The following is a 19056-nucleotide window of genomic DNA, read 5'->3' as shown; positions in this document are numbered from 1 at the left end:
TTACGCTAGCTTGAAAAGGCCTAAGCCAAAATGATAATAAAAACAGGAAAAAAAACTGCTTTTACCATGGATGTGACAGAAAATAAAGGAATTTAAGCGATTTGGCACGAGAAAAACAACTAAACAATTGAAAAGAGCATACATTTTTGTAGGAAGAGGGGGGGGGGGGTAATTGGTCAGCCTAAGCTGAGCATTCAAATAGGTAAAATTCGGTTCTTCCATCATAAGACGACAAAAAAAAAAATCCGATTTTCCGATCTCACTTTTATTTCTAAACTTTCTTCCGATCGGGTTAACTTTTTGGGTACTTTTAGCGTGCGTTGTTTTTACAGATCATAATGTAGTTTCAAGATGGCGGCTCAAGCGATAGTCAGATGTGATAAGTCAGTGTAGTACCAAAGTATTTCCAGTGTAAATCTGTTGCAAGCTTCAATTTCTGTCATTTATTTTTTTAACTCGGCAAATCAAACACATAATTTTCATCAAGGGGATTCTTTTTCTACATCCTTTGAAGGTTTAAAGCCGTTTGCTCAAGTTTTTGTTTATGTTGAATTTTCTGATATATACTTTTTATTGCTGCTTTTTAATAGTTTTTGCAATAAAAACATATTTTTCTTGTTTGCCTCTAGGATTGATGGTGTTATAATGTTATTGGGATTTGATAAAGTTTACAAAAGTACAGCTACTGTATAAATTTGATATAAAGACTGGATGCAATCGTGCTTTTTTGGACTTGGACGTGTTTGTGATAAAGTCGAATCGCAAAAAAATGTTTGGTTCCCGTCATTTCTACTTAAAAAAGTGGGAGTCGTTCGGCCGGTCAGTCGAAAATATTTTTCTGTTAAGAAGCAGCTATACGTCTTGTTGAAAGGGAATTCGTGTGGACTGATCCGAATTTTAAAATTGAGAAACCGTGGATAAACTGGTGTTTTCGGTTTATTCTCCATTAGCATGCGGCTCTCTACTTCGATTTGAAAACTTTTAAACACAGAGCGTGCAGAGGTCGACAGTGGAAATCCAGCAAAGCAGCGGAAAAGCTTTCCGACTCTCCAGCTCTACCTGCTGACCGTAAATCAGATGACGGGAACCAAATGATGACATCACATCTCCTATTATTTGACTTGCAAAATTATGACAAATGGTCTTTGGAATTTGATCATTTATAATTATATTAATATTAATATATACAGTTCTTGTTGAAATTGATCAAACTATTTTTTTCACGCAGTTCCGGACGCAGATTGTGTTTTTCTAACCTTTTTTAACCTTGGCACACATTTTGACTGAATGATGGAATGGAATGAATGGCGATAACAGTTTATAGATATCTCCTATCAGACTTGCCGAAAGCGGGCTGCCGTCAAGTTACACAACATGCACACTCTCGCCACAACTTGCACAGCCATAACAAACAGATCAATCTGGTCTTCATTTAACATTGTTTTAAAGTTTAAAAAACACTGCCAGTGCTTGGCACAGAAGAGAGGACTCCCAGTTGAAATTAATTCCTACACCGCTACCCTGTTGAATTTATTTATTATGGTTGTGTGTTTATTCCGCCAAGGCGGTAAATCAATCGCCCAAATTCATAGACCAATCAAAAGCGAGTTTAAAGCAAAACGGGGGAAAAATGAGCTTCCCCGCATAGTTATGAATTTTAAGTTTTACTTTTGATTATCATTTGCGACCAGCAAAGTCTTCAAGATGGTTGTGTGCATGTTGTGTAACTTGACGGTTACTAAACTACAAAATTTATTTACCCAGACTGGAGGGGCCATCCATATAGTATATACGTACACAGTGAAGGGGGGAGAGGGGGTTCAGCAAAAGCGTACATCTATTGTTTAAACAAAGTCATTTCTATTGTTCTCTGCGTACAAGGGGGGAGGGGTGTCAAATATTTGGAAAATCTTTGCGTACGTACTATATGGACAATGCTAAAGAGAAGTATACTTTGAGCTTCTCGTGGAGGGGGGGGGGGGCTGGAGGAGCTCTCAGGCTTGTTTTACATAATTTTAAATCAAGTTATCAAATGTTTCACATTTTGTACATTATTTAACATATTTAGTCTACTCTGCTTCAGTGCATCTCTTACATCTGTTAACCCACTTATTAAAGCTATCTAGCTAAGCTCTATTGGCTGACCTTCCAGCCTCGGCTGGTTTATTTTAATTGATATCTTTAATGTTTTCCTAGGAAAAAGGGATGCGATTTTTAATTTATATCTGAATAAATGAGGTATAGTTTTAGTTTTTGTATTCCTGATTGTTTGAAAGGGAATATATCATGTTTAAGTAAGCTAGTCGTGTATTTTTTTGAATAGTGCACTATGGTTTACAATGCAATGACATCTTTATTAACCAAAGAGGAAAGGGTTTCAATTTATTCCCCTTGCTCATTTGTAAATCGACTTTACATTTCACAAATCAAAACTAAAACAAATTTTGCAAGAATTTTTTCTAGAGAAGAAAAAAATAGCTAACAACAACAACAACAACAACAACAACAACAGCAACAGAAAGTCGGCAATAATCGGCAATAGTGATGTCGAACTTTTTTTAAACGATCAGAGATTAAAAGAAATTTTAAAAGAATATTGCGCTTTTACAGATGAGATGGAAGAAAAGAAACCTGCTAATACATTTAATTTCTTCAAAAAAAAGAAAAGATTGCACTTTATGTAGATTTATTGCACTTTATGTAGACTTATTTTCACTGATGTAGACTTATTTTCACTGATGTAGACTTATTTTCACTGATGTAGACTTATTTCACTGATGGAGACTTATTTCACTGATGGAGACTTATTTCACTGATGTAGACTTATTTCACTGATGTAGACTTATTTCACTGATGTAGACTTATTTCACTGATGTAGACTTATTTCACTGATGTAGACTTATTTCACTGATGTAGACCTATTTCACTGATGTAGATTTATTTCACTGATGTAGACTTATTTCACTGATGTAGACTTATTTCACTGATGTAGACTTATTTCACTGATGTAGACTTATTTCACTGATGTAGACTTATTTCACTGATGTAGACTTATTTCACTGATGTAGACTTATTTCACTGATGTAGACTTATTTCACTGATGTAGACTTATTTTCACTTTATGTAGACTTATTTCACTTTATGTAGACTTATTTCACTTTATGTAGACTTATTTCACTGATGTAGACTTATTTCACTGATGTAGACTTATTTCACTGATGTAGACTTATTTCACTGATGTAGACTTATTTCACTGATGTAGACTTATTTCACTGATGTAGACTTATTTCACTGATGGAGACCTATTTTCACTTTTCAGCTTCCTTTGACTTTTCAATGCCAAATCTTTCTTTCGACGATTTATTTAATTAATCAGCCCTGGTGACTCTTAAAGTCAGTTCTGGAATGTTTTTCCCGCTGGCGCTTCAGACTTAAATTTTAATTCCGATTTTTCCGATTCTTCCCATTTGACATTCGGAGAACCGGGATATAATGTTCTCAGCGTTCAGACAATAGATTAACAATAAAGATGGTAAACTCAGCTACAAGACCTCCATTCTTCGTGGGGGTATAAAGATGATGGACATTTCTCGAATTTCTAAAATACTCATCATACCACAATCTCACGTCAACGCGGAAGTACGCGTGGTTCTCCTGCAAATTGTATTTAAAAGGTGAGTGGGAGTTTGCAAAAATTTCAGAACGACAAAAATTTCAGTTGCTTCATCAACTCCGAAAAATCAACCAATGATATCATTATTATCAGTGACAACACCATTGTCCAAGAGAAGGATGTCTCTTTCTAAAAATATTACCCATGAAGCTAAATATCATGCCTTACAAGTATTACAAACATGTCCCCAGCGCCAGCGATGATGTGGTGAGAAAAGCTTGGATTGGAAGTTCTTCAAAAGTAAGTATTGGATTCGAGTCAATCTCTTTCAGGAGAATTTAATCATTTTCACCTACGATCCAAATTTAAGTGAGGGGTATTCCGGAAGAAACTCCAAGTGTTAAGTTAGATAACACGAAGGGTTATTTATCGTCAAAGATTGTCGTTGACATAGGAACTATTTAAAAAACACCTCGAGCATCGAAATCCATTTGAGCTGGAGGAAACAGTCAAACGAACTTAAAACCTTTAACTTGTATCATTTGTTTTGCTGGAGGAAACAGTCAAATTTATACCTTAATTTTGCTTGAGAAAGAAGTCAAATTAACTTCTGATTTGTATCATTAGTATTACTGATTGTTTAGTTCGTTAGTGTCACTCTTTTTAATAAATTATTAAGATATGGTTCATTTTTGGAATTCCAAGCATGTCATCTATTAAATATTTAAAAACTCAATCCAATCAAGAGATGTGAACAGTGTTGCAACATACTTTCCTGGAATTATAAGTCTGCTATCACACACCTCCAACGATACAGCCTTTGAAAATCACTGATTCAAAAGTTGAGGGCCACTGATAAAAGAGCTAATTAAATTTGAAACTAATATTTTGAGCCATCTATCAAAATCAGCTAATTTGGTAAATTATATTGGAATAATTTAATTGACATTGCTATTAGAATGAGAAATAAACTTTTCACAGTTTTAGCTTTTCATACCTTCTTCTTAAGGTGGGGAAGTTGTTATTTCTATACAACCATGAGGTTAGTATTTGAAAAAATAAGTTAATCTCCTTTAAATTAAAATTGAATTTATCCGGAAAAATTAAAAAATTATGCGTATTTTCGCGCAGTCGAAGATAGAGCGAAAATTAGTTTCTCCGCGATCTCACACTCAAATAGTAGGGCGTCAGGGCGTGATCGTGAATGGGCGGACGGGCGTCCGAGAGACATGGGTTCGAGTACGCATGCTCAGATGAGACATGTATGGGTTTAAAAATGGTAGCCCTTTTTCAAAACAACATCTCGGCGGGTCGAGGGCTCTGGACAGCTCACAGTTGACAATCAGCAGAGACGTACTTCACAAACAAAACACCATGCCAGAAGGAGACGCCCCTCAAGAGGGAAATGAACAAATTACGAAAAATGATCTTCAAAACATGCTTGCAAACCTACTCGAAAAAGCAAACGAGAATACCAAAAGAATGCTGGACGATAGAATCCCAGAAGAAAAATCAGAGAAGCGCAGAAAGCTTGAGAAAGTAAAACTGACCTCCAAAGCAAATCAGCAACAGTTCGACTATCAAGGACAAGTTGTGGACATATTTGAGAAAGCCGAAAACTCCCTCCAAAAGCAAAAATATGACGAAGTGTCAGACCTATTGACCAAAGGTAAGGACATTTGTTTTGCCAGAATGAAAGTCTTAATGATCGCTGATAGAGACGGGTGGGGCACAGCCAATGCCTACCAAAGTGATGATCTCGCCTCGGATGAGGATGACGAAAAGCGAATTCAAAAAGCCATAAGGGAGGCAGCCCGGAAAAGAAGGCTAAAGGAGAGCAATTCGGCACACAACTCGAATAGTAGCCAGTCCAATTTCAGTAGTCACCATATGGATAGTAGACCAAGACAAAAACCAATAAACCAGCTGCGCTGGAAGCTCCGGCTTAAGAGATTAAAAGATGTGAAAGATGAGCTTGTTGAGTTAGTTGTGTTAGAACGTTGCCCACAAACTACTAATCAGAACAGATCAGAAAGCAAAGTAATAATTCTATTGCAGAGCGAGTGTGAGAAATAATCTTCACAAATAGATAAACCAGCTGGAAGTTTAGCTCTTCTAAGTGATTACACGTGCACTTTCTTGCCTAAAGAACCAACCCCACCCCCCGCCCACTCATCCTCGACTAAAAAGTTCAAAATGGGAGCTAAAGGAGATAAACATTTAGAAGTGAATATTTCCAAGTTCTTATAAATTTATTTTTTTCTAAACCTGCCGCAATAGCGAAGCCATGATACGCCGTTGATCTGCGTTGATTTGATTGTCCGGATAAAATATTGGGGAGAAAAAATAGCCTAAATTAGAGGCCACAGCTTTTAGCTAAGCATTATTTTTTCTGTTGGGATAATACTTGGAGGAGAGTAGGATAAACCAAATAAAATGGTACAATAGTGTTGTATGTAATAAATAGTGGTATTATAATGGTATTATAGTGGTATTATAATGGTACAGTATATGGCCCCAAAAACGGAGACGGCCCCCAAAACGGAGGTTTTCATTAAAATGAAGATTCTGACTTGTAGATTTATCAGAATTAAACGATTTTTGTTTATTTCGAAAGAATGATGGTTATACTTAAAAATGAGCATGTTTTTGCTGGTTTGAGACGGATTCAAAATAACATATTTGCGTCTAAAGGAAATATTTTAACACCAAAATTAGATAAAAATTGCATATAACTCACTCTAGCTCCTTGGATATTGAAAATAAGTTATGAAAACGGGGTATAGGAAACTTTCTACACCTATTGCCGTTCAGAAAATGCAAATATATCTGTGACTTTAGAGGCTGGGTAAAAGATATAGCATCTTGAAGGTCAACCAGTATTTTGGAGCCCTATAATCAGCATTGACAAAACCGAAAATTCTAAATATGAGAAAAAGCAAAAAATCTTGGAATTCTATTCCTATCACCTTGAGTTAATAATTTATAACAAAAAATTAACATTATATATAAAATTTTTCGCTGAATCAGCAAAAACGGCAAATTCTGTCATTTTTTTGCAAAATATATACGAGAAAAATATCTTTAAAGCTTAATATTTTCAGTTTCAGTTAAGCTTTTTTTATAAAATTTTCACAGCTTATCCCATACATGAATGGAACTATTTTCAAAAGAGATTTGTTTTCAAAAACTTGATTAAGACGTTGTTAAATCAAAATTGTCATTTTGAAAATTTCTAAATTTTCAGTTTGGACTTTGCAATATTGAAAATCTTGAAATATTTCATAAAAATCATAAATTATACATCCATTGGGTCGTAAATTTAAGGGAAAACACAAATATGTTCATAGTTTTTCCCCCTTTTACCACCGGGCTTAATAATTTGATTTTAGCTACACCTCCGTTTTGGGGGCCCCAAACCTGCATTTTGACAACCAGGGGTATACTGTAAAAATTTTATCAAATAAATTTATGCCCAAAACCCTCTAAATCATATTTCAAAACTATGGTCAAAATTTTGTATTCATATCTTAAAGATATCTCGAGAAATCGCTAAAATTTCAAACCTCCGTTTTGGGGGCCATTAGAAAAAAGCTACCTATCTTTAAGCGATTGAAAAATATTGTTGAAATTGAAAATTTTGAAAAAGAACTTCCAGGAAATAAAGTAGAGATGTTAAAGGTTTTCATGCAGCAAAAATTTTTGTAAAATCTCTTTTCCTCTAGATTTGAGAGAAGTTTCAAATTTGATCGCCGTTTTGGGGGCCACATACTGTATATATTTGGAAAAAACCTGGTTACGGGTTTGAAAAAATTATCAAAAGGAATGGTCGCCCCAGCCAATGAAATTACGACAAAGTCCAAAAAATATAATTTTCAGTTATAACACTGTGAAAATTTCTCCGGTCTTGTTCAAATTTACACAGGAATTGTGTTTTGTATCCTTTACTGAATTCTCATAGTGATATATTTGTAAAAAATCTGTGTCGGGTTTGAAAAATCAAAAGGAACGGTTGTCAGCCGCAATGATGAAATTACAACAAAGTCCAAAAACGATCATTTTCAGCCAAAACACTGTGAAAATTTCTCCAATCTTGTTCAAATTTTCACAGGAATTGTGTTTTAGTATCCTTTACTGAATTCTCATAGTGATATGTTTGTAAAAAATCTGTGTCGGGTTTGAAAAATCAAAAGGAACGGTCGCCAGTTGCGATGAAATTACGACAAAGTCCAAAAACTATCATTTTCAGCCATAACTGTGAAAATTTCTCCAATCTTGTTCAAATTTTCACAGGAATTGTGTTTTAGTATCCTTTACTGAATTATTATAGTGATATGTTTGTAAAAAATTTGTGTCGGGTTTAAAAAATTGCAAGCCGCGATGAAATTACGAGACAAAGTCCAAAAACTATCATTTTCAGCCATAACACTGTGAAAACTTCTCCATTCTTGTTCAAATTTTCACAGGAATTGTGTTTTAGTATCCTTTACTGAATTCTCATAGTGATATGTTTGTAAAAAATCTGAGTTGGGTTTGAAAAATCAAAAGAAACGGTCGCCAGCCGCGAAAATTATGACAAAGTCCAAAAGCGATCATTTTCAGCCATAAAACTGTGAAAATTTCTCCAATCTTGTTCAAATTTTCACAGGAATTGTGTTTTAGTATCCTTTACTGAATTCTCATAGTGATATGTTTGTAAAAAATCTGTGTCGGGTTTGAAGAATCAAAAGGAACGGTCGCCAGTCAACCAGTCAACAATGATGAATACAAAACAGGATCATTTTCAGCCATAAACATAACACCACAAAAACTAATCAGATCGTTTTCAAATTTGCACTGTAATGTTGTAATTTTAGTATTCTCTTTTAAATTCCAATGTGTGTTTGAAAGTTTCACTGTCAAGTTACCTACAGTACAGAGTTTTATGGTTTTGTTAGACATATATATGTAAGATTTAAGCACTCGATTAGCTGACGATTCATAGCCAAAATCTCTCCAAAGTCTTTCCACATTGTTAGAGAGCCAGTATGCATCAAACTTCTCATAAATCATGTCCAAAACATCATGAATAATGATGAAAATGATCAATTTTTCACTGAGATTTGCCAGTATTTGCTACACAGTCAGCTAGTCCACTTTCGGAAGCCATCTTTTTCTTAAATACTTTCGGCCAATCAAATCACAGTATTATTGGATAATCCGTTTTTATCAAATCGGAATAGATCATCGGATTAGATAAACAAACAAAAAATGTCTTGACCAGAAGAGAGAGAATTTAAGGCTCCTAGGCCGGAGCAAAAATCCCCATTGAGGAATTAGAATGTTGGAGGTGTGGAAAGAAAGGACATTTTTTTGCCACATGCACAAACCCACCTAAACCAACAGAGACATTAGTCGGTAATCCTACTGACAATACTTCTAATTAACATTTTTTTTTCTTTTTTCAAAAGACGCTTGTGTTTTTATTTTCAAAAATATTTTTTTTTTTTTTTTTTGCACACCTGACACAATTTTTTCGCATAAGTTCCTTCTGTAAGCAAAAAAAAAAAAAAAAAAAAAAAACCAATCATTTTTCTTTCCAGCAACAACAAAAACATCAAAAACAGTGGTTGGAAAAATCCTTGAAGCGGCAGAGTTTTGGAAGAATGATTTACAAGCTTCACCTTTCGTTCTTAGCATCATTGAAAATGGATACAGAATACCATTTAAAAACAAGCCCACAAGTTTTTTCTACAAAAACAACTTATCAAGTTTCAAAAACTATTCATTTACAACCAAAGCTATTATTGATTTGATTGATAATGACTGCATTTCAGAAATCCGTGAACCAGCTTATTGTTGCAATCCTTTAACAGTTGCAGAAAAGAATGGGAAATTAAGACTTGTACTTGATTGCAGAGGAATCAATGAACTTTTGATCGAAAGAAAATTCAAATATGAAGGCATTAGCACAGTATCTCAAATAATGGAGCCTGAGTTTTATTTTGCCACTTTCGACCTAAAATCAGGGTATCATCACATTTCTATCGCACCAGAAGATCAAAAATTTCTCGGTTTTTCTTGGGTTTTCCCTAACGGGGTCCAGAGATACTTCAAATTCAAAGTTTTACCATTTGGCTTAGCTTCAGCATGTTATGTTTTTACCAAACTAATGAGACCATTGATCAAAAGATGGAGAGGTTTGGGAATCCGTTCTGTTGTTTACTTAGACGATGGTATATTGGGAGATAAAAACAAAGATTGCTTAGAAAAGAGCATATCAATTGTCAAAAACGATCTAGATCAGGCAGGGCTCACTATAAACGAAGAGAAATCACACTTAAACCCCTCAAAATCTTGTACACTGTCTGCACCCCAAAATGTGTGTGAACCCCAAAATGTAGGTTTTTGGTTTGACGTCCACTGAAATTTTTTCAACGTGTTTGCAGCCAGAAAACTTTGGAAATGGATAGCCTATGAATATATCAACTTATCTAAATCGAATTCATCGTTTATTTTGATAATTTTCTTGCGAAACCAGAGATGTTTTTCCAAAGTGACGTCTGAATTTTCGGTCAAATTTTCAATCAAATAAAAATTGGTACACCAAGACTAAAAGATAAGTCCTAAAAACTAGGGTCGACTTTAAAGCCCTGTTTATCCTGAACATTGTGTCAAAATTTTATGCAGGTAGCTCAAACCCAATAAAAGATATGTCATTTTGAAGCACCCTCATTTTTCGAAATTTTGACAAAACTGACGTCAAAAACGTCAAAAAGTAGCAATTTTTCCGTGAAAAACGGAACTAAAACTGATTAAAATGCTACTTTAAAACACCAAGCGAAGCAAAACTTTTAGGTTTCTTTTGATAATTTGACAGAAGGTCTCCGGTTAAAAACTTTTTTACAAAAAACATAAATTTTGATGTAATTTTTCTGCTTTTTTCTGCAAACACGCAAAAATACACCTACATTTTGGGGTGCAGTAGAAAAGCAATCTAGATTTTTGACAATTTTTTGGATCAATTCCCTTATTTTTAAAATTTATCTCGATTCTGTATTGTATTAGGTCTCACCATACAAAAAATCAACAAGATTTATTGATTTCACTAGAAGTTATACGGAAAAAGGCTAGCCTACATTTTGGGGTGCAGTAACTTTAAAAAATGAAAGTTCGGGCGTGAATAATTTTAACAACAATGGTTTAAAATGGAATTATGCATTGGGAAAGAATCTTTAGGTGACAAATAAGTGTTATTAGGCTCATTTTTGTATTTCCAATGTTTATTTGAGGCGTCAGAAAGAAAACAAAATTCATCGACATTTTGGGGTGCAGACAGTGTACATGGCTTGGGTTTATTATCAGTTCTGAAACTTTCAAATTTTTTGTACCTGAGAAGAAAATATCTGCTCTGAAAAAACTGCTATCCAGTCTTATCTTACGTCAAAGAGGCTCTGCTAGGGAAATATCAAGAGTTGCAGGCATGATTATTAGCATGAAACCCGCCATTGGTTCGATATCCCAGATTTTGACGAGGCACTTGTTCTTTTTCATAAACGAAAAACCAACTTGGGATCGCCAGCATGACTTGAATAATGAAGTATGCGAAGAGCTTTTATTTTGGTTCAATAACCTTGATTTTTACAATGGGCACAAAATCAGAACAAACAATAGTATTACTAAGGTAGTTTTTTCAGATGCCAGCGAAAAGGGTTATGGCAGTTTTCATTATCGAAAAAACTCGGCAATATCGTGGCAAGGGACAATTTCAATTATTCTGAAAAAGGAACAAGTTCAACTTACAGAGAGCTGTTGGCAGTCAAATACTCATTAGAAAGCTTTTACTCACTTTTAACCAACCAAAAAATCCTGTGGCATTCAGACAATACAAACGTAGCAAGAATAATTCAAATAGGCAGCAGAAAGCATCATCTTCAAAACATTGCTTTAGACATTTTTAAACTTTGCTTAAAATTTGACATAGAAATTACAACACAGTGGATACCTAGGGAGTACAATCAAATTGCAGACCAAATTTCCAAATACATAGACTATGATGATTGGAGCATCGATTATGAATCATTTAGTTACATCCAAGAAAAATTTGGAAAATTCACATTTGATCGATTTGCCTCATATACAAACAGAAAGGTTGACTCATTTAATTCAAAATTCTATTGTCCAGGCACCCTAGGAGTAGATAGTTTTTACATGTGATTGGAGTAACCATTTCAATTGGCTTTGTCCACCAATATCTTTAATAGGTGACACATTACGACATTTGAAAAGTTGCAAAGGCAAAGGTGTATTGTTTGTTCCGCTCTGGAGATCAGCATATTATTGGCCCTTGATAACTAAAAAGGAGGGGACTTTCGAGAGTTTTGTGTCAGGATATCTAATTTTGCAACCATATTTTCTATCAAATTGTAGTTCATTATTTAAAGGATTCACAAATTTCAATTCGATTGCTTTGTATCTAGATTTTTCATCTCTAGAGAAGACATCCAAATAATTTCATTTTCAAATGATGCTAGAATGATTTTTTCCTACTGCCATATGTGACCAATTTTATGTTAATGATGGGATTGAGACTAAAAATTTGCCATTTATCTTTCCCTGTACCAGCAGTGGCTGGGTAGTACAGAATGGATTTGGATTTTATCTGTACCAGTAGTGGCTGGGTAGTACAGATGGTAGTATTTTAGTAACTGTTTTCTCATGTACCAGGAGTGGCTGGGTAGTACAGGGCTAAATTTTGTTTTTCCTGTACCAGTAGTGGCTGGGTAGTACAGGTGCATTGATTAGTATGCTAGAGAAAAATCAAGTGAGATTTTATTTTGATTGCTTGTAGGCACAGAAGAACAAAGTCTGGAGGAGAGATTGGAAACTATCCAAAATAAAGAGCTCCGTGAGAAAGGAAATAACTTGTATGAATTAATCGATGCAAGGAGCACAGCTAGAAAGTATTCTTATGGATGGAACGCGTGGGTAAAATGGAGTGACCAATATGATGAAGTTTTAGCCATACCTGCAGATCCTTTTCACATTTGTTTGTATTTGAACGATCTATCAAAAGAGAAAAAACAGCCAGGCACAATAACTAACGCCTTAACAGGAATACGGTGGGGTCACTTGAGAAAAGGGTACCAGTCTCCTACAGATGATTGTCTTGTACAGTTAACTTTTAAAGGTGCATTACGTATAGCTTCAGAGCATAAAGTGTCAAATCAAAAAGAGCCATTACCACCTGAATTAGTAAAAAAGGTCTGTGAAGAGTATGGGCACAGTGACAACCTTATGCATAAACGTTTTTTGTTTTTTGTTTTTGTTTTTTTAGAAATTTATCTACCACTGCTACAAACACTTCCTCCTGGCGGTCAGTGTTCACTTCTTTGTTTTCAAGTTTCTCCTGTCTTGACTGCTGTAAAAAATTTTTAAGTGTTTTTCTGTGGTCTGAGTTTGTATCACGTGCAGCGCTCATGTTGCGATAAACTTAACTGAGTGAAGTTTTTGTGTTAAACTTTTTTTGTTCTGCCTTAAATAGTAGATAAAATAAGGTGCAATCTTACAGAAGTGTCCTGCAGAGCTTACAGATGCAGAAGTCGACAATCAAAAATCAAAAAAAGGTTTTGAAGAAGATGATGCGTAAAATGGATCAACAAGGTGATGCCTATTTGAAAAGCAACGTACGAGCCTTAGTTCAAAAGTTGCAAAAGGATGGGACGCTCGGAGAACAAGCTAGTAACCATTTCGCTGCCCAAAAGAAAATTAATTCACAAGTTTAAAAATTTTTCTAAAAAGGGCAAAAAACCTTACGGTAAACCCGCTACTAAAGCAGCTAGTCAAGCGGAATAATTTTGTAATTTTTACTTTTGTCAATTGATTTTTTAGAAAGATAAAAGAAGGTTTATAAAACAATAAACAAAGCTTTATTTCTGAATTACAATTATTTTATTTCTTTTAATTAATTTTACGGTCTGTTTATTTTTTTAGGGGAAAAAATGAAATTAAAATGGAGATAAAATGCCACTACTGTGAAGAAGTATTGGAGCATAACGTTGTTGCTTTAATTAAACATTACAAGAAGCATGATATAACCACTGATAATTCTCTTTTTAAAACGTTTTTGTTAACTGCTACTAGACCGCTGACGGTTTTAGACAAGCCTAATTTATGTTTTGTTTGCGGAAAAGAATTTACCGTAGAGTTTTTGTTAAGAAAACATCAACTCGAGTCTCACCCTTATCTAGGATATTCTAAGGAAATTTTCGATCGAGAGGTGGTTAAGAACCTTGTTAAATATGAATATTCTATGCTGGATGCCACTAACAACAGAGGAACCGCTACGTCTTTTAAAGTATCAGCAAGCAGAACTTCTTATAGGGCGAATCGTGAACAGGGTATTTATTGGTACAATTCAGACGCGGGAGAACTATTTTTGTCTGCTGCCAAGAAATGCATAGATTGGTGAGTAATATTTTTCCTAAAGGTTTTTTAAAAAAAGTTTTATGGATTTCGTTATTGTTATTGTTATTGTTTTTATTTTTATTAGGATGCGCTTTCAAACTGGAACAGAAGAACTGAAAATATTTACGAATTTGATGTTTGGTTGGCAAAATTTTTTTAAGAACGACGGTAGTATATTGGGTGGAGGCGAAGAGGCCTTTGACGTTGTAAGAGATGGAGGGGGTACTAATTCTAACGTGAGCACATCTGTAAAGCGAAATTACGGATTGTATGGGGCGGGATATCAAAAGTTAAAATCTGCTATAGAAAGCAAAATACTTGCCCCCAGCGGTAATATGAGAGGCTCTCAATGGGGTTTTCATTCTTTTAAATATTTTAACTTGGTTTCTTCATTGAGCGGTTCTGGGGACGAAGCCTTAACAAAAATAGTCTCTGGTCCCGAAGAAGAAGATGAGGAAGAAAAAGCGTTCGAGTTTCGAAAAAGAGCCGAAAGACCCAAACCAAATTTGTGGTCGATTGATACCATATTGCAAGGTAAAAGAAAATCAGAAGAACCACCATCAGTAAAAGAAGAGCACAGACAAGCTAAAGTTCGCTTAATGACGTCTCAACACGCCTCCACCAGCAAAGGCAAACATCGTGCGGCTAAAAATTTGGTAAGCTATACTCTTCTTAATTTAACCGGCGACTAAGTAAATTGTGATGTTTTAACTTGATGCGTTTTTTATTTTATTTTCAGAATTCATTTTTCGATAAGTGTACAGTGGACAGAAGATCAGAAACACAAATCGAAAGAAACAAGAGTGCAGTTGAAGTTTGAAGTTACTATGGTTTAGAGTTAGAGGAGAAGCGTATTTTCGCGCAGTCGAAGATAGAGCGAAAATTAGTTTCTCCGCGATCTCACACTCAAATAGTAGGGCGTCAGGGCGTGATCGTGAATGGGCGGACGGGCGTCCGAGAGACATGGGTTCGAGTACGCATGCTCAGATGAGACATGTATGGGTTTAAAAATGGTAGCCCTTTTTCAAAACAACATCTCGGGTCGAGGGCTCTGGACATTAACCTTACTTACATAAATCTTATATTTTATTTTCATGTGATGCATCGACGATGACCGGAGGCAACGAAACGGGATATGTATCCAGAAAAACACTTCCGATTCTATAGCCGACTAAAGAGCAACCGGACAAATCAGATACACGATAAAAACTCGATAACGAACAACCACTGACAACACCTGCAAGAGAAGAATCCGAGCATTCCGAACTCGAAAGACGAAACGATATGATACGATATCCTAACATTGGTCGATGTTATCATATATTCCCATCGAAAGAACTGACGAAATATACGTAATTACAAACGAATTAACGAGAGGCGGTAATTATGAACGATTTAATGAGAGATCGTATTTGCGAGAGACTCAAGAGTAGTGCCTTAACCCTCGAGGACGCGACCGTGCATTGGGACGAGGAATATGTATTTTCCTCTCACGAAGGGGTTTGTGGCGCATCCGGCCGGTTCGCAATCACTACTTTCTACGAAATATTACCACGTTTAAATTTACAACAATGACACTCGAGCCAAGAATTTATTATACAGGCAGTACTCAACGAATAAACTTCTTGTATTTTATCCGCTGTCCAGAGTATCCTCAGTGCTTGCAAAGACCCGTCCACCAAATTATAAAGAAAACACTGTGTCTTTTCTTCTGTGGGTATGGGAGTCGGGAGTTTAGGGTGTGGGAAGTTACTATGGTTTAGAGTTAGAGGAGAAGTTGATTTTTCCAATTGCAAGGGCTAATTTTCTTAAAGGCAGCATGATGTGTTATTAGCTCTGCACAAATTCAATTATGTATAATGTGAAAAAATTACTCACTAGTCGAACTAAAATGCCTAAAGGTGAAGTCAAACAAAAGACAGTTGCACTAAAACGAAGTACCATACGAAACGGAAAAAAGAAGACAACATTGATTAAAGCCCCATGCAAACGAGGATTTAAAGAATCAAACAATGATGATGAATGTATACAAAATGATGTTCAAGATTATCCGGATTTCCAAGAGGTTCCTCATCATTACCATCAAGATATCCCTAATCACTGTCAACCATCAAAGTCGTATAAATCTTTGAAAGAAAAGGAACTCACTCTTCATCGGACTATCTTAATTTCTACTACACTAAAAAATTCAAGCTCTTGCCTTTTAGTTTTTTGAGGTGGACTTACTTGAAACATGCATTTGTTGCAAAACATGTGGACCATGTACAATATATAGCAAGGAAATGTGCAGCGAAAGTCCAAAAGAACATAAAGTTTCATTCTTTATTGGAAGTCGATGTAAGTATTACAGTAGAAAATTTATGTTATTCATGTTGTTATTATTATTATTATTATTATTAATCTTTTTCCATCTGCAGATTTCTTTTTCAAACATTGATAGCAACGTATTACCACAAAGAACACAAGGATTTCCACAAAGTTTTGGTCACAACTTTCGACTTTCCCCGTTGTCTTCCGTCAGTATTACATCGATGGCGAAATCTTGTTATGCCGACAGAGCCACATAGAAATACCAAAGGCCCCAAAGAACCATTCATTCGGACAAAATCTTCTGTTGTGCAGAAAATGCAAAGTTCGACATTAACACCTAAGAAAACACAGCTCAACATTTTCAACTCTCGCCGTAGTCTTCCTGCAATATTACTTTGATGGTCAAGAACATCTCGTCATGCCGGGTCAGTAAAAACTAGAGAAGAAATTTATTTCAGCAGAAACTCTTTCCAAATTGAAAAATTCAAAACCTGGTCGAGGCAGGACGAGGAACACGAGAGCACGAGGAATGTATGGTTGGCCACAATATTGCTGTCCAGAGAGCAACGTATTACCACAAAGAACACAAGGATTTTTTGCACAAAGTTTGGTCCCAGTGTCAACTTTCCCTGTGGTCTTCCTTCAGTCTTCCTTCAGTATTACTTTGATGACAAAGAACATCTTGTTGTGCCGACAGAGCGACTTGGAAATACAAAAGGCCTCAAAGAGCCATTCATTCGGAAAAAGCCTTATGTTGTCGAAAAAATAAGAAGTTCAAAGTTACAACCAAAGAAATACAACTCAACATTTGTTGAGGTTCGGACAAGGTTATGAAGGTTAAGTTGCAAGCTTATTATAAAGGAATCGTAATCTGAATTAACATTTTTAAAGTATCATGCCTACAATTCAATATTGTAAATTTAACATATTCAGGTGTCAGGGAATTTCAATATGGTGTGCATAATTATGTATTAGATGGACGACATGAGAGAGAATGTTTCCTTGACGATGAGAATTATTTGAAAGCCACGTTAAGCATCAACATACACCCAAAAGATGCATTAGTAGAGATATGTCAAAACCCAGCGTTGGTGCTGATGTGGTGTCTCCTGAAAAAATATGAATTGGAAGTTCTTCAAAAGCAAGTATTGGATTCGAGTCAATCTATCTTTGGAAATTTCTTGTGATCTGGGCAGGAATTATGAAAAATATGGGTTAATTCTCTGAAAAGGTCATGATGGGGAAATCAATGAACATACTTTGGAAGTCTGGGAACAAAACAAGACTCGTCGTGAAGTGGTGACCGAGCATTTTCAAGGAAAAGACGTTTCTGGGGATTTATCAATGTCAAAATTCATATATCAAGTACAGTACCAAAACCAACACATGTCGAAACACGAGATGATGCTCCCATCGGGATAGCAGACCCAGAAGACCAGTCCATAAAGGCGAAGTTTACTTACTGTAGGAAAGCCAACCCAGCCAAAAGCGTGAAAAAAACGTAATGCTTCTGAATTCTCCTTTTCTCAAAAGAATCAGAATGCGACTCATCAGATGAACGTTCAAGCTTGTCCTTGACAAAGAGAATTATTTGAAAGCCACGTTAAACATCAACATACACCCAAAATATGCATTAGTAGAATTATGTCACAACCCAGCGTTAGTGCTGATGTGGTGTCTCCTGAAAAAATATGAATTGGAAGTTCTTCAAAAGCAAGTATTGGATTCGAGTCAATCTAACTTAGGAGAATTTATTCATTTTTACCTAAGATCCAAATTTAAACGAGGGGTGTTCCTGAGAAACTCTAAGTGTAAATTAAGAAAACTGGATTACAAAAGGATTATTTATCCACAAAGATTGTTGTTGACAAAATTTGTAATTCAATGTTGGCCACAAAAGTGAGCACTGGATTCGAGTCAATCCAACTTTGAAAAATTGAAAACACTTTCATCCAGTTATTAAAATGCCAAAGAGAGTACATAATAACAACCCTTATAATAACAAAGACGAAAATCGAAAGAGGACGTTCCATGACTGTTTCAAAATGAGTCAAAGTAGATTTAAGTGGTTTTTAATTCAAGTTGGGTTTGCCCCAAAAATGAGTATTGGATTCGAGTCAATCTTTGTTTGAAATATTTCAGAAAGAAGAAGAAACTGAAAGGTGCAGTAAATCTGAATCGAACGCAAGCGAAAAAGTCGTCAGTAGTAACAATGAAATGCAAAGCGTATTAAGAAAAAGTGATTTGCTTAGACGTAGCATTGAAAGCGTCCGATCAAAAAATTGCTTAAATCCCGTTTTGCACCGCTTGAGAACTGAGGAACATAAAGCGTTTGTAAAAAGAATTGGTGAAAGAGGAATTCTCAGTCTCGGCGCATCAAACAAATCAAACACATTGTCGAAAATGAAAAAATTAAAGCCGCAATGATACGAATGGATTGGTCAGAAAATGCTAAAATTTTCCAATATCGGCAGGAAAAAGCGCCTATTTATACCATGTCACATGGATTTTGATTAAAACGTCAAAGATCCAAGCTTAAGAGAGAAGAAAGCTAAACATAAGGCCGTTTTCCATTCGGCCGAAATTCCGCTCGCAAAGTGCAACGTGCCTTATTCAATCTAAATACTCAACAATCTGAACATGACATGGAAGAAAACAAGTTCAACAGGGTACAAAATGAAATTAAA

The 19056-nt window shown here is 35.4% G+C and overlaps 1 protein-coding gene across 1 annotated transcript; it reads left to right on the top strand.

Annotated features, from left to right (window-relative positions):
• The first annotated feature begins 13589 nt into the window (after window positions 1-13589).
• On the top strand, window positions 13590-15754 carry LOC136807042 (uncharacterized). The gene is made up of 3 exons (XM_067063609.1): window positions 13590-14059; window positions 14145-14715; window positions 14799-15754. Exons 1-3 carry the CDS (start codon window positions 13605-13607, stop codon window positions 14877-14879), a joined length of 1107 nt encoding a protein of 368 aa, XP_066919710.1. The 5' UTR covers window positions 13590-13604; the 3' UTR covers window positions 14880-15754.
• The last annotated feature ends 3302 nt before the right edge of the window (window positions 15755-19056 follow it).

Source organism: Clytia hemisphaerica, unplaced genomic scaffold (assembly GCF_902728285.1).
Source record: "Clytia hemisphaerica strain Z4C2 unplaced genomic scaffold, Clytia hemisphaerica genome assembly, whole genome shotgun sequence".
Lineage (NCBI taxonomy): Eukaryota > Metazoa > Cnidaria > Hydrozoa > Leptothecata > Clytiidae > Clytia > Clytia hemisphaerica.
This window is presented reverse-complemented; position numbering and strand designations above follow the sequence as displayed.

What these genes read in the sequence shown, in the direction of transcription:
- LOC136807042 (XM_067063609.1), top strand. Translation starts at nt 13,605, where the DNA reads ATGGAGATAAAATGCCACTACTGTGAAGAAGTATTGGAGCATAACGTT. An exon ending in GCCAAGAAATGCATAGATTG is followed by an intron (nt 14,060 to 14,144) that starts GTGAGTAATATT and finishes TATTTTTATTAG; the next exon opens with GATGCGCTTTCAAACTGGAA. An exon ending in ATCGTGCGGCTAAAAATTTG is followed by an intron (nt 14,716 to 14,798) that starts GTAAGCTATACT and finishes TTTTATTTTCAG; the next exon opens with AATTCATTTTTCGATAAGTG.